General features: G+C 32.8%; 3 protein-coding genes across 4 annotated transcripts; 1 reads left to right on the top strand and 2 right to left on the bottom strand.

Annotated features, from left to right (window-relative positions):
* Nucleotides 1–1,135: 1,135 nt before the first annotated feature.
* Nucleotides 1,136–13,471, top strand: Y-e3 (yellow-e3). 2 transcript variants are annotated; one of them, XM_008198235.3, is made up of 8 exons: nucleotides 1,136–1,360; nucleotides 9,193–9,393; nucleotides 9,448–9,641; nucleotides 12,210–12,305; nucleotides 12,355–12,592; nucleotides 12,672–12,856; nucleotides 12,907–13,092; nucleotides 13,139–13,471. In XM_008198235.3, the coding sequence occupies exons 1-8, from the start codon at nucleotides 1,351–1,353 to the stop codon at nucleotides 13,385–13,387; spliced, it is 1,359 nt and encodes a 452-aa protein (XP_008196457.1). In that variant the 5' UTR covers nucleotides 1,136–1,350; the 3' UTR covers nucleotides 13,388–13,471.
* Nucleotides 13,472–13,558: 87 nt separating this feature from the next.
* On the bottom strand, nucleotides 13,559–17,521 carry LOC103313873 (trichohyalin). The gene is made up of 2 exons (XM_064357264.1): nucleotides 13,796–17,521; nucleotides 13,559–13,748 (listed from the first exon to the last, which is right to left on the bottom strand). Exons 1-2 carry the CDS (start codon nucleotides 17,407–17,409, stop codon nucleotides 13,697–13,699), a joined length of 3,666 nt encoding a protein of 1,221 aa, XP_064213334.1. The 5' UTR covers nucleotides 17,410–17,521; the 3' UTR covers nucleotides 13,559–13,696.
* A 474-nt stretch (nucleotides 17,522–17,995) lies between these two features.
* LOC660840 (serine protease H65) lies at nucleotides 17,996–20,688 on the bottom strand. The gene is made up of 4 exons (XM_967043.4): nucleotides 20,574–20,688; nucleotides 20,250–20,529; nucleotides 18,379–18,581; nucleotides 17,996–18,329 (listed from the first exon to the last, which is right to left on the bottom strand). Exons 1-4 carry the CDS (start codon nucleotides 20,626–20,628, stop codon nucleotides 18,079–18,081), a joined length of 789 nt encoding a protein of 262 aa, XP_972136.1. The 5' UTR covers nucleotides 20,629–20,688; the 3' UTR covers nucleotides 17,996–18,078.
* Nucleotides 20,689–22,202: the final 1,514 nt, after the last annotated feature.

The raw sequence follows: 22,202 nt of genomic DNA, 5'->3' as shown, positions 1-22,202 counted from the left end.
TTGAAAAGCTTTCTTTAACTCAAATACAATTTTACATTGCGTTCTTTTTTTAATTAAAGTAGTAAAATTTTTGAATAAATTTTAGTTGATTTAAAAAAATATATTTTTTATATTTCTTTTAATTTAGATTCTACGGTCATATGTAATTTTTTAGTGATTTTTGTCGTAAATTCTTTGCTTGAGACTGGAAACATTCGCGCCAGATTTTTAACATAACTTTAGCTGAAATAATTATTGTCTGACGTTTGCAATATGTCGCGCAACCTTGACTTAGAACTTACTAAACTTTTACTATTTAATCGAAAAAACTGACATTAAAAAATATGCAATTTTTCGGTTTCCAAGCCAACGAATGCATAAAATGTGCATAATTTTCATAACGAAAAATAATTACAACATATTTATTTAATCTAGGTAATTTTGATTATTTTTGACATACTTAAAATCATTGCCACGCTGTTCTATCAGCACATATTTTACGGATTTCCCGTCTAAAACGATAAACATATAATTTTTGTAATTGTTTAAACAAAAACACTCGCATTTCAAGAGAAGATGCAATAAAGCGCTGCAAAATTATTTGTTTTTATTTTTCTGGAAGTTAATAAGACTTTATTTTAAAAAGTTATTATGCATAGATAACACCGAGTGTAAATACTATATGGCGTATTTAATAGGTTGTGATAAGATTTACATTAAAACTTTATTTTTAAAAGTGAGATAATGTCAACTGAAGGGAAGCACAACTTATAATTATTACAGTAGGTAAAAGCTTTTTAATTATTAAACCAATCAATATTTTTATCGCTGTAACTTACTGACGAAAACAAAAAAATTAATAAATAATTGGTATTTTTTAATCCAACTGAAAAACAAAAGCACGAGACGTTTAATTCCCAACCTTCGGTTATTTTTCAATTCCATAATAAATTAATAATTTTATTTTCGGACCAACTTGAACGAGACTGGAAATATTTATGTTTCGGTGGCTAATTGTTTTTTATTGATTCATTTAACGCCGAGACGATCAAAGCAAGAACAAAAGAAATAATCCGCGTGTGTGAATTAATGAGTTCATTAATATTAAACAATTAATTTTTCCACATGCTAGCTAAATCCAAACAATTATGCCGACCTTCCTCTAATTTTAGAGAATTGGGCCAAAATTCGGAAACAGTTTTTTCTTCGGACAACCTTTGACCGTTGAAAAACCTCGCCAAAACCAGTCCCAAATCTTCGAGTTGGTGGAAGCGCCTCATAACTCATCTGCCTATATATATATAATTTTTCACATGTGTTCCACCAACTGTCAGTGTTTCAGTGTTCGTCGTGCGTAAATCCAACTTTGAGATGACAAGAGGTGAGCGAATATTTTTCATTTAGTTTACGGTCACGGTTTATTGTTCGACCACAAATGGTTTTATGGAAAAATAAAGAAAGCAGTGCGGTCGGCGGACAACCCATTTAGTGTGTGATTGGATTTAATTATTTTGAGATAAGATTTTTGGGTCAGTTTGGCGAATTATTGGACAAAGCGACAGGAAATCGTTGCTCATCCGTATGTCACACGCTAATATGTACAAATTTATGCGTTTTTAAATAACTGTTCAGTCTCTTACGCCTTCATGACTGCGTCTTGAAAAATATCGACTTTGATTATTTTCTACCAGTAATAAAAATAATTACAATTTTACGACGTGTTTACATCACTCCTTAAATTAATTTTGTTATTGTTCGCTAACAATTTTTACCATCAATCTTTTGGGTTTGACGCTCATCGGTCATTGACGTCGCTACCAACCAAAATTTTTGTACAGTTAAAAGTAATATGTTGCAAATTTTCCAATTGAGGGAAAATATGTTATCAGTGTAACTAATTGTTTAGGAAAATCCCAGTCAATGAATGACTACAATTACAAAAGTTATTTTCTCTTGTAACTCCGTTTCTGCAGAATTTATTTATGAGTTGATTGATTATGGGATTTTCTTCTCATCAGAAGCGCAACCTCAATTTCTATAAATTTATTGAAATCCATAAAATGTGAATTACAATTATTTTATCTTTATCAAGGCTAACACATGTGTTTGAACACTTTTATCAATAATCCTGAGCCAATTCATAAGAAATTTTAGCTTCTTGTAGTCGTAGGCTTGGCCAACAAAGTGATAGTAATTACAAAAAATCCATAAATAATTATTTATTCACTCCTTTGTCTATTTTTAATTACGTAAACAATTGTTACAATTGCTTCAGCAACGTGATAAGTCTTTGTGGGTGGTCAATTTTTTTCTTATTTTTTTTGGTGTCAAATTCTTACAACCTCTGGTTTTACCATTTTAACCCGCAACAAGTTATTGAACGCTACGTGACACGCATGAGGTGTCCGTTTTCTAGGAAATGTGCAGCCTTCTGTTGGGAAATTTTACCATTTTCTATGATTTTTCCATTTTTAGGTGTGTGTGGATAGTTGTAAACTAATCTGCAATCTCTGGCATTGAGATTGGAGTGTTTATTGTTTTTTATTTGTTTGTCGTGTAAACACATTGTACAGAGTGTTTAGTCAAAAGATGATTCAGTGTACACTCTGTATTTTAAAGTTATGAGGTCATAATTTCAAATATTTATCTAGCACAGAATTTGTAATTATTATATTTTGAATAGTGACAATGATAAAAATGACAGAAACTATTTTAAAAGCTCGGAAAAACAACAAAAAATTATAATTAAAATTATTAAAAGTGTTTTAAGGGTCAGTCCTTTATTTTTTTAAAAGATATTTCTTTTCAATTTTTTTTATAAAAATACTTTATATAGCAGTACAAGCTTCAGCAACTCAAAATACAATAACCACAAAACACTAGATTTTATTTTATCATATTTTTGGATATCCGTGGAAAAGTTATTAAAAATTTTTCAAGAATTATTATGTTCAACAATGTAAATTGTTATTGAAGTTTTTAATATTCAGTTTAAAATAGTACTAATACGTACATTGTACAATGAACATACTACAAATTTGTATTCAAATTTTGCATTATGATATTGTCATAGTTATAAAAAATAAAAATAAATAAAAAAAACAAATACAACTTTTAATTCTTTTTTTCTTCTTTTACTGAAAAATAATTTATACTATTTTTATTTTCGTCTTATTTACTGATAACTAAAATAAATGTCACATATTGTGTCTTTCACGTCTAGTTTTTTAATATACAGGGTGACTCAAAGATACGTAATCGGTCTATAACTTCTTTACTATTTGAAATATTGTCATGCAGTTTTTACTGCCCAACAAATCGACTTAAAGTCCAGAAACGAAAAAAATTTCTATTGTACACAGGGTGATATATACAGGGTGGTGAACTAAAGTTCCATTTTTTAAATAGAACACCCTATATATTTTTGCAAAATTGAACGTTGAATAGCTCATTCTTTTCAAATGGAACACCATATATTTCTTTACACGTATTGATAGCGTTTTCATAAGCTTTCGAATGATATGCGGTTTGTATAGCCAATTTTGAAATATTTCTTGTGTTCAAAAAAATATTTTTCTTTTTTTATTTATTTTATTATTAATAATTCTTGATGGGCAAAATGTATTTATGTAGCAAGTAATAATTAGAATATTAATTGTAATTAGTTACATTAGTACATATCAAAAAATAAATTACAATTTTGCTTTTCAGATTCTAGGATAACAAATTTTCTTGTAATAAGATATAAGATAATAAGATATAAGATAATAAGATAAGTAATAAGATGTAATAAGTTTTCAAAAAACCTCGAAAAATATTTTAAATTTGCTATGCAAATACTGTTGGAGAGCTTATTAAAAATGCTATCGACACATAAAAAATACAGGGTGTTCCATTTGAAAAAAAAACAGTTATTTAAGTTATTTCATTTTGGCACACTCTGTATATTATCTGCGTGCATTAACTAAAAGTTGTCTATTTGCTGAAACTACAAGGTATTCTGAATTTTTCTGTTGCAAATTTGCCAGAAAATATTCATAGGCGACTTTGCAGTGATTTTTAAAAAATAGTCTTTTTTATAACGAAAAGTTAAAGAATTCCAAAACGAAAAAAGATAGACCCATAATAGTTTATATAAAGTTACATTATTTTTTTGCATAGAATCCAATTATGCAAAAATATATGGGCTGTCCTATTTAAAAAATATAACTTTGGTTCATCACTCTGTATACAACAATAAAAATATTTTTAGTTTGTGCACTTTAAGTCGATCTATCGTGTAATAAAAACAGCATAGCAATATTTCAATTACCAAAAAAGTTATAGACTGATTACACACTCCTGGGTTACCTGTATTTTCTAAAGGTTTTGAAAAATTGTTTCTAGAGTCTAGTTTGGCATTCGTTGTTTATGTATATTTGGAAATAATTTTATGTCTTGCAGAAGCTTAGTATTTACTGATTTTAGAAAAAAAAACATTTTTATAACATTTAAAGGTCAATAATGAACTTTTACAACTCGCTGGGTTTTCAGTTTTGAGTTTAAATTTAACTGAAATAATTTTAGAACTAGTTTCAATTTGTGAAAGACTTGAGATAAATACCTAGGATGACAATACATAGGTGCTGAATCAGATAAAAAAGAAACATTCCGATCTCTGCAAAAATAGTAACAGCAATTGTTTACCTGACCTCAAACGCGCGTACCACTCATGCAGAAAAAACCTACGAGTATTACCAATAACTAATTACCATCGTGACATCAAATTAGCTTAAAAGCACCCATCAGGACAAAAGAACCAACGATGGGAAACCACCCATTAATCAGTAATTTCCGAGCGTCCATGTAATAAATTTCTTCCCCTTTAATAATCGAAGAAAACGATCCTTCAGTGTCAAGAGCATTTCGCAAGCTCGCATCATAAACTTGACATTGCGTAGTCCTTTCCCTATCCAAGGCTATTCAAAGCTCATCAACATCTGTGATTGGAATGGACAGGGGAATGTTATATAAGAATTGAAAGTGTCAGAAATTTGATCAAATCGGTTCAGTTTGCTGGCTGACCATGATGGTGGTGAGACGATGGTAGGAGTGCTGGTCGGGGTTTTGCTAGTGGGTGTGATATGGGGATGTGACTGCCATCAGAAGCCTTACTCTTACCAGTACGTTCGCAGAGAGATCGAGCGCGTCTTTGCCGAAGAGGAAGGTAAAGTGATGATCAGAATCACTGATTAGTGATCATGTTTGGACTTTCTCTATAGATAAATGGGAACAATTGTCGGTAATTACTCGAATGGAATGATAGTAATCGCGCTTGCATTTTTTTGTGTTTGCATACAAGCTCATGTGACCATTATTTCAAAATTATGACGAGATTTAATCCTTTAAACAGTAAAAGGTTCGCTAAAGACTGTAATTACGAGCAAAATAAGAGAGAATATTTCGAATTGCAAATAAGTACTCGTATATCAATATTAATGAGCTGCTATCTAATTAATTTATTTAGAACGGGCCCGAAAAGGCGAAATGGCCCAAATTTGTACCAAAAGTAATTGGCCCGAAAAATATGTGGTCTCAGCTTCACGTTTTTCATAACTGAAATAACTGAAAAACACAATTTTTGCACTCGGTATGTTTAGAATGTAAAAAATTTTACCAAACAAACTTTCTAACATTGTTATGCACAGGCAGTTTAATAAAATTTCGGAAATTAAAATCCATTCATCAAAATAAATTTTATTTGTGCGAGTATTTGAACAAACATGTAAATACGAGTGTTACTTATACGTTTTATCCATTTTCTCAATAAACAACATAATTCAAATTTAAAACAGTATATTATTATAGAGTTTTATAAGATGTTCTAGTGGCACGAATGGTTTTAGAGCACAACGAATGAGTGTCACAATAAAGTCTTATAAAACGATTGTAATATACTATTTTTTCTGTTTTTTATTTTTATTGTTTGATTTTTGTTTAGTTTAACTTTTCAAAATCTGTTCAAACTATTTTCTCTTGATTTTGTTGATTCTTCGGACTTTATCAATAAACGACATGACGCTGTTGACAGATTACACACTAAATTACAGTGATGACTGATGACACCCAGCCCAACACTGCCAATACAACTCCTAAAAATTTACTAAAAGGAGTTGTACAAAAGTTCTCTTTGTAAAACTCAGTTTCAAAATGAACAATTTATGAAACCAAAGTAGAAAAAAATAGTGTATTACACTCGTTTTATAAGACTTAATTGTGGCACGAATGGTTTTGGCGCACGTCGAAGGAGTGCTCCAATAGAATAGTAGGTCTTATAAAACTTGTTTAATAATATTCTATTTTGACATAAAATTTACTACTACAAGTATAAGAGGAATTGATCTAAAAAATAACAAAGTAAAGTACTTCATTCGGGCCAAAAAAGGCGACATGGCCCAAATTTGTACCAAAAGTAATTGGCTCAAAAAATATGTGGTCTCAGCTTTACGTTCTTCATAACTAAAATAACTGAAAAAACGCAATTTTTGCACTCGGTATGTTTAGAATGTGAAAAATTTTACCAAACATAAACTTTCTAACATTGTTATGCACAGACAGTTTATTAAAATTTCGGGAATTAAAATTCATTCATCAAAATAAATTTTATTTGTGTGAATGTTTGAATAAAAATACAAATACGAGTGTACCTATACGTTTTACCCATTTTCTCAATAAACAGCATAATTCAAATTTAAAACAGTATATTATTATAGAGTTTTATAAGATGTTCTATTGTGGTACGAATGGTTTTAGAGCACATCGAATGAGTGTCACAATCAAGTCTAGTAGTAAAATAAGTGTAATATACTATTCTTTTATTTTTTTTAAATTTTTATTGTTTGTTTTTGTTTAGTTTAACTTTTCAAAATCTGTTCAACTACTTTCTCTTCATTTTGTTGATTCTTCGGACTTTATCAATAAGCGAAATGACGCTGTTGACAGATTACACATTAAATTACAGTGATGACTGATGACACAGATCAACACTGCCAATACAACTCTTAAAAATTTACTAAAAGGAGTTGTACAAAAGTTCTCTTTGTAAAATTCAGGTTCAAAGTGAACAATTTATGAAACCAAAGTAGAAAAAAATAGTGTATTACACTCGTTTTAGAAGACTTAATTGTGGCACGAATGGTTTTGGAGCACGGCGAAGGAGTGCTCCGATAGAATAGTACGTTTTATAAAACTCGTATAGTAATATTCTATTTTGACATGAAATTTACTACTACGGGTATAAGAGGAATTGATCTAAAAAATAACAAAGTAAAGTACTTTATTTGGGCCAAAAAAAGCGAAATGGCCCAAATTTGTACCAAAAGTAATTGGTCCGAAAAATATATGGTTTCAGCTTTACGTTTTATAACTGAAATAACTGAAAACACAATTTTTGCACTCGGTATGTTTAGAATGTGAAAAATTTTACCAAACATAAACTTTCTAACATTGTTATGCACAGATAGTTTATTAAAATTTCGGGAATCAAAATTCATTCATCAAAATAAATTTTTATATAATTTTTATATACAAAAATAAAATAGTTTATTATTATACAAGTTTTATAAGTTGGCACAAATGGTTTTGGAGCACGACGAAAAAGTGCACTAATAGAATGAGTGCCACAATTAAGTCTTATAAAATGAGTATAATATAATACTTTTTCTATTTTCTATTTTTGTTTGTTTTTGCAAAATGTGTTCAAACTATTTCCTCTTAATTTTGTTAATTCTTCGTGCTTTATCAATAAACGACTTGACGCTGTTGACAGATTACACACTAAATGACAGTGATGACTGATGAAACCTAGCCCAGCACTGCCAATACAACTTCTAAAAATTTACTAAAAAGAGTTGCACAAAAGTTGTCTGTGAAACTACTTTCAATTTCACAACGAACAATTTGTGGTACCAAAGTAGAAAAAAATGTTTTTTTGGATAAATATGTAAAATATTCGATAGAATTTGCTCCATCCGCTCGTTAAAACTTCTGGAATGTAAGGAAATGGAATAAAAAAGCTGCGGTTATGAGTTGTTTTTTATGTAATGATTTTAACATTCACACATTCCGTAATTTATGCACGTTGTTGTAATAATAGAACGTAAAATTTAATTGTTTATCAGACTAATAATAATAACATAACGAAGCGTGAGTATGGCAGATGTAAACAAATCTTGAATAATTGCCATAATTTTGCATAAATAAACCGTGCTCCAATGTCACTGCTGCTATTGTCTTGCAATAAAAATGTATCAAAAGTGAAAGCAAAATATTAATTAATCACCTGAGATGTGCGTGGAAAATAAAAATCGCTTTGACGAAATCGGAAACAAAAGGAAAAGTGTTTCATTTTTTTGTGAAATGATCGATCAACGCAGCTGTTCGACTGTGAATAATAATTAATTAAAAAAATTCACGTATTCCAGTTCCAAGTACTTTGCTAAGTTCAAGTTCAAGTTGAGAAGACAGGAAGTGCAAAATTGCTGTTTACGTGTTTGAAGCAAATGGGTTCTGGTTGCACAAGACTTGATTGTGTCAAAATGCTTGACTGGGTTAATAGACTGTAAATTGATCAAGTTTTGTAATTAGGAATTTGCTTATAACGAAATTAACGAAAATCTAAAAGTCTGATTGCGTAAGAGGATATGATTGGAATATTTGACTGATTATTATACAACAATGACTAGAAAAAAGACCGAAAAATGAAACATACATTACATAAAAGCTATCAACAAATTATAGACTCTTACTAGACAGGAATGAGGTCATGCCTCGCCGATTCATTAAACTTTATTTAAATAAAATATTCCCCGTGATTTTAAATTTTTCGGCAAACAGATAAGATACAGCGTCGAGTATTTTATTGTTCTCTTCATTATCAAGATCACCGGAAACACAAATACGCGTATCGCCTCCAAACCAATTAACTTAATTAAATCACAACCACATAAACAAGATTCACAGCAATTAGCAATGATAAAAATCCCATAGTTTTAGGCACAGTCACGTGCAAAAAAATGTGCCACGTGTGCACATCACTTTTGTAACCAACTGTGTGTAAAATACATCTCGTACAAGTCGTAATTACAAATTCAAATGTTAGTTTTTATAGCTTTGTAAGTTCAAGAACGCACACCGTTCCTGACCTCTCACCTACACAAATTATTTATTTTCCAGCCAATCGCTGGTTGTGCTTCGTTTTCGGCATATGTGCCATCGACGCCGCCTATCCCCTGAAGCCCGACTTGGCCATTGTGTACCAATGGTCCCAGCTCGAATTCGATTATCCGTCCATTGAGGATCGTCAAGCTGACATCGATGCGGGAAATTTCATCCCGGGAAAACCGGCGCCCATCGACGTGGACGTCCATTATTCATGTCAGTAGAGCCCATTTCGGGCAACCCAGCAGAAATCAACCCATTTATTTACAGATAGCCCACATAAGAAAAGCCGCGTTTTTGTGGCAATCCCGCGCTTCCAGGATGGGGTACCTATAGCGCTGGGTGTCGTAACTGATAAGAAATTTAACAGTAGTAATGTTATCACGCCGTACCCATCATGGGACTGGCATAAAACGCCATCAAAGTGCAATGAGAATAGGATTGTGTCGGTTTACCGGGTTTCGGTAAGTTGGTGGAAATTGTTTATGAGCGCTATGAGCGCTTTTCTAAATAAATTATGGACAAGTTAAGTCAGGTCAGGTCAGGTCCACGAATGTATTTCTAAAAAATATTGTTTTCCAAAATATAAAACTATGAAATTTTTCAAATAAAATTTTGTTTACCGTAAGAAAAAATCTCTCTTTTTATATTTACAAATTTCAACTATAAACGTAACAAGATCAGACTCGAGACCAGATTAGCAGAATTACCACAGAAACAAAATAATTTATTTATATAATCTAATTGTTCTTAATAAAAATTGATTTTGTGTAAATTTAAAAATCCTAAATCTATACTTACTTGCAGTTTTTTAATATATTTTCATTGAAAATGCTGAGTTTAATAACAAAAATAACAGAATAAATAAAATGTAAAAATTAGCGAATTTATCTTATGGATTCCTAAATACTCGTTAGTTTTTTGCTTTTTTTAGCATCGCCGGTTGGTGGAGTTATTTCTCGTAAGAATTGGCTCTATTTTAATAAGAGTGAATACAAGGTAAACAGATTAGGTCAACAGGGCAACAGTCAACAGTATAATAAGAGATAAAGATAATGCATAAATTATATTGAAAAGTCTTTAATAGTTATTAATAACACAAGTACGAAAACACCACCAGCTCTTTTCGTATGAGTGTTATTCAAAATTTTTTTGTTGGAACAAAACGTGTTTTAAATTTTTTTTTTAATTTATTTTATTTTTAAATTTTATATTAAATTTAAAACACGTTGCTAAAGGTTGAAGATACGAAAAAATGTTAGTGTCAAAGTTATAAAAAATTCAAATTTTTATAGGAAAGTCTGAGAAACTGTGTTTAAAATAAAACAAATCTGTCGCATTAGCTGCATCGAGCGTTTTTTGGTCTAAACTTTTAGGTTTTTTTTAGGGAATCTAATTCTCTATAACTTTATTCCTTGCGTTTTTCGTGTGTCTTTAACCATATTTGTTAATTTTGAAAAATGTGGAATGGATCACAAATTTAAAATTTGAATATACTGTTTTTTTATTAGTTTGTCAAAATTTTATTCGTCAGTTGTTTCTGCTTATTAAAAATGTGATGCTTAACGCTAACGTCAATTACTTGAGTTTAAATAATTTGAAGCTAAAACGGTTTATCTTTCGAAACGCTTTCAGTAATTTGTATAAAAATATTATTTTAATTAACCCAATGCTATTTGCTTTTGATAACAAACTACGTCCTTTAAAGTTACACTACATTTCCACTTTCCGTCACAATTATCAAAAAAATGCGTCCAAAAATGAGACTGAAAAATCACTAATATTTAGTTTATTAGACAGAAATCAAAAACTCGCTAAATTTAATCGAAAATACGCAGAACAGTCGCGAATTTCACCAAAAATAGTTTTATTTGTTAATATGAAAGCAAAAAAGTCACTAACCATTTGACTGTTTTATCATTGTCTAATCAGAATTTCGTCCAAAATATGGTAAAAAGTCGTTTAGGTATAACGTTTATAATGTTTATTGTTTTGCCTTTTTCTCAAGCTGAAATGAAAAGTCTGTTGCCTGTTTTTAGCACATTTTTAGTTTTTTGTTTAGTAAAATATCGGCAAAAATAAAGCGTAAAATAAAGAAATTAGTTAACAAATAAAACACTTTTGTAATTTCTGAGCGTTTAACCATATTATTGGGACAAAAACTGAAATTTTGTTAACCTGTTTGAAAAATATAAATAGATAAATATAATAAAATATTATAAAAATATAATAAATAAATATAAATTTAATCGAAAATAACATATAACACGTTTTTCATCCAAAAATGCAATTATTTAGCGAAATTTTGTCAAAAGTTATCCAAAAATGACCAAATTGTGTCGAAAATAGTGCTATTCTCGTCATTTTCCGTTTTTAAATACATTTTTGAGCTTAAAAACTCAGTTTTTGCGAACTGTTATTAGTTTGATTCGGCGTTATATTTGGAAGGTTTTTTGTCCAAAAATGCAAATATTTTGTAAAATTTTGATAAAATCAACCAAAAAATCACAGAATTTGATCAGAAATGTTGTTATTGTAGCCTTTCATAATTTGTTATTCACATTTTTCAGTCAGATAATCGATAATTTTACATTGTCTCTTAAAGAATAGCAAAAATATACTACGGTGCATTCAAAAAGTCTTTAGATCAACTCTTGCTGAGGAATTTAGATTCACAGATTTTTATTGTCTCTAGTAGATTATCCATTCAACAAACATTTAAAATTTCACAGCAAGAGTTGATCTAAAGACGCACTGTATATTGTTGACTAGATAAAAATAGTTTTTGTGTTTTTTGAAAGTTTAAATACACATTAGAAACGAAAACGCAGTTTTTTGTGAGATTCTTGTTAAACAGCCAAGAGAATTTACTACATTAGGTCAAAAAAGCTTGTTCTTACCATCACGTTTTGGGTTTAAAAGGTAATTATTTTCAAAACAAAATTATATGACCTTAATTTTTTTTGTTAATTTAATTCAAAATTATTTAATTTGAATTGTCATAATTTAAATTACAATATTAATGTTGACAGATCGACGAATGCCAGAGATTATGGGTCTTGGACACCGGCCGTCTAAAGGAGACCCAAGTGTGCCCACCTCAAATTCTGGCCTTTGATCTCCAAACAGTAAAACTTTCTTATAAACTCTCCAAATTTCACAAAAAAATAATTCTAGGACCAACTGATCCACAGATTTCAGCTTCCAAAAGGAATTGTTGAACCAAGATCAATTTTGGTGACTCCTGTAGTTGACGTTAGGGACGCTCATGCTAAGTGTAAAGACACTTTTATCTACATTGCCGATTGCCAGACTTATTCCATCATAGTTTATGACGTCCAAAAGGGCGTTATTTGGAAGGCCACAGACAAAACCATGTACCCATACCCCAATTATGGCACCTTCGACATTTTAGGTACGTAAAAACTTTGATCATAGAATATGAAATATCAAATTGCTTTTGAGCACAAAATGATTTAAAATATTTTTGGCAGGTGATAGTTTTGACTTGATGGACGGCGTCCTGGGCATGTCCCTATCGCCCTATAAACCAGGCCAGGACCGTATTTTGTACTACCATGCCATGTCAAGCCCCACCGAAAATTGGGTCTTGACCTCCGACCTCCGCAACCGCTCCAGATTCATCCACGATTCGCAATCATCGCCGGAAATCTTCCATGTTTGTGTCCATTTCCCCCAAAAATTTCCCCCCTAAATTGCAATTTTCAGACATACCACGGCAAAAGACACACCCAGTCCGCTGCAGAAGCCATCGACAAAGACGGCATCATGTACTTCGGTCTAATGAGCGACGTCACACTCAACTGCTGGAACACTCACACTGAATACGGCCCGAAAACCATTGACATTATCGCGAAAAACTTGCAAACTCTGCAGTTTGCCAGTGGTGTTAAAGTGAGTCGTTGGATTGTGACTGTGGTTGGTATTTGTGTTTTTGTAGGTGATTACCAATAGCAAGGCCGGGCAAGAGTTGTGGGTTTTGACGTCGCGGTTCCAGAAAGTTGCCACGGATTCGTTATCAACGTCCGATGTTAATTTCAGGATTCTGGCAGGGAGGACTGAAGACATGGTCGCTGGGACGGCGTGCAGGGGCGGAATACCACCAGGACCACCTGGGGGTGGCTATGGCTTGGTGAAGCCGCCATTCGTGCCCGAAGCTCACCACAAGAAGCCCCATTTGGGTTTTTAAAGCTTTATTATTTATTGTATTAGTTAGAGATGTTTGAACTTTGAATAGATTGTTTGCAGTTATGAAATAAATAATACCAAGTTTTTTGGGTTTTTTATTTGCCATTTATACATTGACTACATGGATATAGTAGACTAGTATGAGATTTAATTACTACTACTTGTGCTAGAATTATTAAGAAGGTACAAAGAGCATAGCGGTTGTCGTTATTTGTGTTCAAAGTTTGAGAATCTTGCGGCTTTTGTAACAAAATATAATCCTTTTTTAGTAACAAATAATCTTAACAGATTTCGTCAAAAAACCTTTAATTTAAAGTACCTTATCCTTAGTGACGGTCACGAAGTTACTCAAGTTAGAAAACCTAAAATCGCTGATTAGACACTTACTGTTACGATAAATACAACTCACCAAGTCTTTTTACTTTTGGAAGAATTGCTAACAACTTGGACTAGGAGAAACGATAGCAGCACTGCTTTGATGGTATTTAGCAACACACTTGATTTCAATTCGGGGATGTAGTCAATATCGTGTGTGAAAGAAGTGGCCATCCTTCTTTCAGTTGGTGTTTGCACTGTTCTTGCAAAATTGTTGTTTTCGTCTTTGGGTGACAAAGTCAAAATGTGGCGAGTGGCGTCGCTCAGACGACGGTCTCGGTTGTTTTGAGCCAAAGAAACTGAGCGAATTTCCCTTCTTTCGTGCTCAGTTTCTCGAATTCGATCAATCTCTCGTCTCAAGTTGTTCACTCGACGTGATTCACGAGATTCTCGAATTCGATCAAACGAAACTGATCGAGTTTCTCGCCTTCTGTCACTTAAGTTGTTAACTCGACGAGAGTCGCGTTCTTCTAGTTGGCGGCGAGAACTGTCAGTTGTTCGACTATCTCGACTGTTCAGTTGTTGAGTTTCTCGAATTCGATCAGAAGAAACAGAACGAACTTCTCGTCGCCTGTCATTTAAGTTGTTAACTTCTCGCCTTTCTCGTGCATCTCGAATATTCAGTTGACGAGATTCCGGTTCAGTTGTTCGACTTCTCTCAGATGAAATAGAGCGAGTTTCTCGCCTTCTGTCACTTAAGTTGTTAACACGACGAGAGTCGCGGTCTTCTAATTGGCGACGAGAACTGTCAGTTGTTCGACTATCTCGAATGTTCAGTTGTTGAGTTTCTCGAATTCGATCAGAAGAAACAGAACGAACTTCTCGTCGTCTGTCATTTGAGTTGTTAACTTCTCGCCTTTCTCGTGCATCTCGAATATTCAGTTGACGAGATTTTGGTTCAGTTGTTCGAATTCTGTCAGAAGAAATAGAGCGAGTTTCTCGCCTACTGTCACTTAAGTTGTTAACTCGACGTAAATCACGGTCATCTAGTTGGCGGCGAGAACTGTCAGTTGTTCGACTATCTCGACTGTTCAGTTGTTGTGATTCTCGAATACGATCAGAAGAAACAGAACGAACTTCTCGTCGTCTGTCATTTAAGTTGTTAACTTCTCGCCTTTCTCGTGCATCTCGAATATTCAGTTGACGAGATTCTGGTTCAGTTGTTCGAATTCTGTCAGATGAAATAGAGCGAGTTTCTCGCCTACTGTCACTTAAGTTGTTAACTCGACGAGAGTCGCGGTCTTCTAGTTGGCGGCGAGAACTGTCAGTTGTTCGACTATCTCGAATGTTCAGTTGTTGAGTTTTTCTAATTCTATCAGAAGAAACAGAACGAACTTCTCGTCGTCTGTCATTTAAGTTGTTAACTTGTCGCCTTTCTCGTGCATTTCGAATATTCAGTTGACGAGATTCTGGTTCAGTTGTTCGAATTCTGTCAGAAGAAATAGAGCGAATTTCTCGCCTACTGTCACTTAAGTTGTTAACTCGACGAGAGTCGCGGTCTTCTAGTTGGCGGCGAGAACTGTCAGTTGTTCGACTATCTCGAATGTTCAGTTGTTGAGTTTTTCTAATTCTATCAGAAGAAACAGAACGAACTTCTCGTCGTCTGTCATTTGAGTTGTTAATTTCTCGCCTTTCTCGTGCATTTCGAATATTCAGTTGACGAGATTCTGGTTCAGTTGTTCGAATTCTGTCAGAAGAAATAGAGCGAATTTCTCGCCTACTGTCACTTAAGTTGTTAACTCGACGAGAGTCGCGGTCTTCTAGTTGGCGGCGAGAACTGTCAGTTGTTCGACTATCTCGAATGTTCAGTTGTTGAGTTTTTCTAATTCTATCAGAAGAAACAGAACGAACTTCTCGTCGTCTGTCATTTGAGTTGTTAATTTCTCGCCTTTCTCGTGCATTTCGAATATTCAGTTGACGAGATTCTGGTTCAGTTGTTCGAATTCTGTCAGAAGAAATAGAGCGAATTTCTCGCCTACTGTCACTTAAGTTGTTAACTCGACGAGAGTCGCGGTCTTCTAGTTGGCGGCGAGAACTGTCAGTTATTCGACTATCTCGACTGTTCAGTTGTTGTGATTCTCGAATACGATCAGAAGAAACAGAACGAACTTCACCTCGTCTGTCATTTAAGTTGTTAACTTCTCGCCTTTCTTGAATATTCAGTTCACGAGATTCTGGTTCAGTTGTTGGAATTCTGTCAGATGAAATAGAGCGAGTTTTTCGCCTACTGTCACTTAAGTTGTTAACTCGACGAGAGTCGCGTTTTTCTAGTTGGCGGCGAAAACTGTCAGTTGTTCGACTATCTCGAATGTTCAGTTGTTGAGTTTTTCTAATTCTATCAGAAGAAACAGAACGAACTTCTCGTCGTCTGTCATTTGAGTTGTTAATTTCTCGCCTTTCTCGTGCATTTCGAATATTCAGTTGACGAGATTCTGGTTCAGTTGTTCGAATTCTGTCAGAAGAAATAGAGCGAATTTCTCGCCTACTGTCACTTAAGTTGTTAACTCGACGAGAGTCGCGGTCTTCTAGTTGGCGGCGAGAACTGTCAGTTGTTCGACTATCTCGACTGTTCAGTTGTTGTGATTCTCGAATACGATCAGAAGAAACAGAACGAACTTCACCTCGTCTGTCATTTAAGTTGTTAACTTCTCGCCTTTCTTGAATATTCAGTTCACGAGATTCTGGTTCAGTTGTTGGAATTCTGTCAGATGAAATAGAGCGAGTTTTTCGCCTACTGCCACTTAAGTTGTTAACTCGACGAGAGTCGCGTTTTTCTAGTTGGCGGCGAGAACTGTCAGTTGTTCGACTATCTCGAATGTTCAGTTGTTGAGTTTTTCTAATTCTATCAGAAGAAACAGAACGAACTTCTCGTCGTCTGTCATTTAAGTTGTTAACTTCTCGCCTTTCTCGTGCATTTCGAATATTCAGTTGACGAGGTTCTGGTTCAGTTGTTCGAATTCTGTCAGAAGAAATAGAGCGAGTTTCTCGCCTACTGTCACTTAAGTTGTTAACTCGACGTAAATCACGGTCATCTAGTTGGCGGCGAGAACTGTCAGTTGTTCGACTATCTCGACTGTTCAGTTGCTGAGATTCTCGAATTCGATCAGAAGAAACAGAACGAACTTCACGTCGCCTGTCATTTAAGTTGTTAACTTCTCGTCTTTCTTGCCGATCTCGAAAGTTCAGTTGACGAAATTCAGACGAATCAGCTGAAAGAGATCTTATTTGACGAGATTCTCGCTCAAACTGTCGAATCCTGTTCGATGAAACCTCTCGAACTGTTCGCCTGTTGCCAGTTGCTCGAGTATCTCGTCTGTCTTTTAGGTCAGTCGTAATGGTCCGAATTTCTTGTTCATTTCGTAAAATTCTCTCAGTTAATCGTCTTCTAGAGTCTAGTTTGTCCAGTTGTCGAGCATCACCAGTTGACAGTTGAATTTGATCAACTCGATTTTTTTCGTGAGGGAGTGATCTTAAAGTCTCTATAAACCTCTCAGGTTCTCTTCCTCCATCTGAAGTTCTTAACGACCGTTGCCAAATGCTTCCAAAAAAATTTCGTGAGTTTCGCGTTTCGAGAAAGCCATCAGTTGAAGTTAAACAGAACAGTAATAGTACAATTGCGGAACAGCCCATAATTTTCAACTGTTTCATGTTGGAAGAAACGAAAAATTTCTATGTCGGAGTAGTTGAGTGACTTGTATAGTTAGCTCGGTTTTTAAAATTGTTTCAAGTAAGAGACGCTTCGACTTTCTGGAGATGGCAAAGCTGCGGGATCGTATTTATACGAATTGAGGGACGAAGCTATTTCACAGTTGGACGGACTTGGTTGGGATTAATCAGGTGGTGAGAAAATGTGGGCCATAATTCAATTTTAACCCCATTTGCTTCTTGTTACGCTGTTGAGGCGCCTCGACCAGTTTCAATCAAATCATTACCGGGGAAAAATTAATATAATTAACCACAACGTTACGAAACGTGTGGCCAATCACTGTTAAAAAATTTATTAATTCGGACGCTTTTTACAGGAGAAATCGGCGAAATTCCTTTTTTGCAGTGTATGGAAACACCTTATTGACCATGTGTGTCGCAGCTGATAAGACCTGTTGCGGTATTAAATCTCGAGTGTCTCATCTGTTCCATTTAAAATTGATTAAGGGATGTGTTGGCGGCACAATTTACACCCAATAAATTCGCAATAAACAAAAATAAAATCGATAACTCACAAGACAATACCCACTTGAGGTTTTAATTGAAATGGTGTGTACCCACTCAAATTTATTATAAAAAAATACAAAAAATAAATTAATCACAGTACAACAATTAATAAAGATCAGTAACATAAGACTTGATAAAATTCTTAAAGTATCCGGTGCTCGTAAAAATCGCTGGGACTGAGTTATCGGAACACATGGCTGGGATCCAGGTCAGGAGCCCTATCAGTCTTCCGTCTTGCACAAGAGGGCCCCCTGCGTCCAAATAACACGGGGCTGCCTTTCCAGTGATACAAAAATGCATTTCTTTTTTAATCACAATATTGTCACCGTAAACATTATTAAATGATCTAAAACAATCTGAGAAAAAATTGTAAATGCAGAAAGAAAACAAAAAATTGAAGAGTACCTTCAAACGGGATCACTGACATATTTGCGGCTTGTAAGACCGAGTTGAAGTGGTTTTGGTCATTTTTAGCCCCCCAGCCTGTGAAAACAGTCATTTCGTCTTCGGCAATACACCGGACTTTGGAAATTTGGAGCGGTTTGACGTAGTCATTGAACTCGAACGGTTGGGTCATTTTCAGCAAAGCAACGTCGTTGGAAATATCACTGCAATAAATTAGAAAATTGTTAACAACCAATTATTTTTTTGGCTCTTTTTTATGTTTTAATGCAAAAAAAAATTGTTGTTTAATAAAGAGACCTGATTGCCAAAAAAAATATTATTTTTTTAAATATACAGGACGTCTCAGCTAAAATTTTCAACCTTATTTCTCGGTTATTTGTCAACGGATTGTTATGAAATTTAGAATGAACAGGGTGCTGTCCGAATAGGGGATCTCCGAAACTAAAAAGTTTAGAAAAAAAAACGAGTGACACATTTTCGGGTCCGTTTTTTTTGAGCAAATTATCTTGGTCAAAACCGCATCTCGCTATCGTCTTTTGGTTTTTCGATTTATAAACAAAAGTTGACATTTTAGCAAAATCTTCAAAAATTCATATCTTCCTTATTATAAAATATGCACATTTAAAACAAAGACATTATAAGGGCACTTTTTTACGAAGAATTTAGTAATGTTATCAGTGATTTTTTTTAACCGTTCGTTTAAGTGTAATAACATAAAGTTGTATTTTTTTAAATAGGAATCATAGTTGGCTATGATATTTACGAAAAACTTATTTTTTTCTGAACTGAAAACAATATAAATACAGTTTAATATTTTTATATACTTTTTATAAAAAATATATTCAAAATATTTTAAAGTAGTTGGCCATGGAAAAATTATTTCACATAAAAGGTGTGAATAATCTAGAAATTTTGTGAACGGTTATTAAAGGAAAAAATGTGAAATTATCAAAATAAGCTGTTAAACTTATTTTCAATTGAACAAATATACGATTTTAATTACATAAAAATTGTGCAGAAAATTGAAAACGATACATCACTAACTATTTGATGACACTTTTTATAATTTATTAAAGTGCAATAGAGGTGACGTTGATAATGTTATGTATTTTTTTAACGCAGATGGAATTTGATTTTGGTGTTTGGATTGATATTTTTTTGTAAAATAAAATTTTATTTACACGCAATCATACAATTAATAAATTTTTTCTTCTTTTTTCCAACATTTCATGTTTAATTAGAAAATAGTATGACAATGTAAGCTTGCCTTTTTCAAATCTAAAAACAAGTAATTTTTATTATTAGCAAAAATTTGATTTAATAATTATTTGTTATAATATTTTTGAATTAATTAGTGTTTAAAATAATTAAATTATAAATACTTGTTTTCATAGTTTGCATTAAAAATCCAAAATTTTTTCATGGCCTAGTATAAACAAAGCGAAATGTTTTGTTCTTTTTAAAACATTTTTAACACTTCTAAAAATTTAAAAATAATGTATTACAGAAATAGACATCTGAAATCAGAAAAATTAAATTTTTCAAAAATACAACTTTATGTTATTACTGCTAAACGAATGATTAGAAAAAATCGCTGATAACATTACTAAATTCTACGTAAAAAAGTGCTCTTATAATGTCTTTGTTTCAAATGTGTATATTTTATAATAAAAAAGATATGGATTGTTTATGATTTTCCTGAAATGCCAACTTTTGTTTATAAGTCGAAAACAAAAAACGATAGTAGAAAGTGGTTTTGACCAAAATTATTTTCTCAAAAAACGGACTTGAAAATAATAAATGTCTGAATAATTTTTTTAATCAAATTAGAAAATTTTAACAATTACTAAAATTGAATGAGGGGTACTTACTTATAGTCGGGGTGTTTGATAACGTTGTACAAGTCGATTTTTCGGATTTGTACGTTTGGGTTGTTGTCAATATCGCTAAGATTGAAGGTCCCAGCGACGACTCGCGAGACCAGAAGTGAAATTCCGACGCAATGGGCCGATGTTACGACCCATGATGGGCTAATTATGGTCCCAGCGCATTGGTGCTCGTTGGCAAAAAGTCCAGTCTGGATGGACACTTGGTACGGGTAGCTATTGTCCAGGACATCATCCCCGTTGATGATTTTGACACTTGGGGCCCCTAAGTTTCGATTTTTTGACTATTTTTTATTTTTTTAGACTCACCAAAAGTCAAGCCCACAAACAACAAGGAAATCGTACTAGTTATTGTTAATCTCATGCTTGTAATTTGGAAATGAGCATCTTGAGATTGCTTTTATAGGTTTAAGACAGTACTTGAGACCAGATAAAATCTTATTCTTTGATTGAATTTTAATTATTTTGTACGAATTTGAGATATAAATAAATAACATCGCAAAGCCGCCGACGTGACTATTAATTTTCTGGAAAAGTCCCGTTGTGTTTACGTTTTGTATTTTTTTTTCAAGTTGGTGCACTTGTACCGGGCGTAAACCGGTGAAAATCATCAATTGCGTATCTAATCTCGTATCGAATGACATAATTGGGTGCATTTGTACTCGCTGGACTTTGCTACGGGTCTAAATTCCGAAACAAAGCATGCGACAATAACTAATTTTTGTGTGATTTGCAAAACACTGCACACAAAAGGATCAATGAAAGCAAGTGAAAAAGTTGCAACAAAAGAGCAAACCACGAAAATTTGGTATGGTCACGTGTATGCATGAATGGGCAGCCATCGTCTCAATAAATCAATAAATCAAAAATGTTGGAAGACTCGAGTTTTGAATGAATTTTTTTTCGGAATTAAAAGTCTCGGTTTGGTTTGGGCGGTTTATGGACGGCTAAACTTTAATTTAGCGTCTGGTATTAATTGTTTTTGCCTCATTACCTACTGGTCAGCGGAGACAGTGAAGCGGCGAGAGTTTGTCGCCCTGAAGTTGTAAAAACATTTAAATGTTTGAATTTGCAGAATTTCGAATTGTTTTGCAACATCTCAAGTAGGTGCGATTTTTTATCAAATGACGTCTTGTAAATAAATAACTAGATGCTTATCGTTAACAATTATAAGATCAATCAAGAGTGTTCGAAATTATTTAATAAATTCGGATGAATTGTAAACTTTGCCAAAAATATGTATTTTTAGTTGGGTGATAAAACGTCAGCATAAATTTATGTAACGGAATTTTTTTGATAAGATTGAGATAAAAATATTTTTTAAAAGTACAAATGTACCAGAAAAATTATTAAGGTAGGTACAGTGTACTTATTTAAACATCAAATAAATTCATATTTGTAACTAGTAGTTAAATAATACAAAATTTATATTCACTTTTGTGTGGTTTATTTGATTGTTTAATAACAATAACTGGTATTTGTTTGAATATTTTGATTAATTGTTTATAAAACTCTGTCCAATATATTTATTTTTCTTTATTTGTAGTTTTAATTTTTTTTCTTTCTATCAAATAATAAAATAAAACCAAAAAAATAACATTTTAGTGACTTATATTTTATTATCTCCGAAATAAAAAAAAATTTTTGTAATTAGATTTTTTTTGGTTCTTTAGTGACTCAGGACTGCGTGCAGGCTCCATAACTTTTTTCTAGATAATATATAGATTTCAATTTTTATAAATAATAGGTCCGAAATAAGGAACATTCTAAAAATCTTTTAATTTATATGCAGGGTGTTTCAAAAAAAAATACTCAACTGAATATTGTTTTTTTAAATAAAAATTCCTAAATTTTTGTTAAATTTTTTTACTTCAGAACAATTGAAGATAACTTAATCAATTTTTTGCAGTCGATTTCTTATGCTTTAGAGTATATTTT

The sequence above is a fragment of the Tribolium castaneum genome, chromosome 6, assembly GCF_031307605.1.
Source record: "Tribolium castaneum strain GA2 chromosome 6, icTriCast1.1, whole genome shotgun sequence".
Classification (NCBI taxonomy): domain Eukaryota; kingdom Metazoa; phylum Arthropoda; class Insecta; order Coleoptera; family Tenebrionidae; genus Tribolium; species Tribolium castaneum.
The sequence above is the reverse complement of the archived record's forward strand: the minus strand, read 5'-3'. Positions and strand labels throughout refer to the sequence as shown.

Coding starts and splice junctions, on each gene's coding strand:
- LOC103313873 (XM_064357264.1), bottom strand. CDS start 17,409: ATGAAACAGTTGAAAATTATGGGCTGTTCCGCAATTGTACTATTACTG. Junction 13,749..13,795: donor TCCAAAAGTAAAAAGACTTG/GTGAGTTGTATT, acceptor CAGCGATTTTAG/GTTTTCTAACTTGAGTAACT.
- Y-e3 (XM_008198235.3), top strand. Junction 12,857..12,906: donor CATCGCCGGAAATCTTCCAT/GTTTGTGTCCAT, acceptor TGCAATTTTCAG/ACATACCACGGCAAAAGACA. Junction 13,093..13,138: donor AGTTTGCCAGTGGTGTTAAA/GTGAGTCGTTGG, acceptor GTGTTTTTGTAG/GTGATTACCAATAGCAAGGC.
- LOC660840 (XM_967043.4), bottom strand. CDS start 20,628: ATGAGATTAACAATAACTAGTACGATTTCCTTGTTGTTTGTGGGCTTG. Junction 20,530..20,573: donor GTTTGTGGGCTTGACTTTTG/GTGAGTCTAAAA, acceptor ATCGAAACTTAG/GGGCCCCAAGTGTCAAAATC. Junction 18,330..18,378: donor GTCAGTGATCCCGTTTGAAG/GTACTCTTCAAT, acceptor ATTTTTTCTCAG/ATTGTTTTAGATCATTTAAT.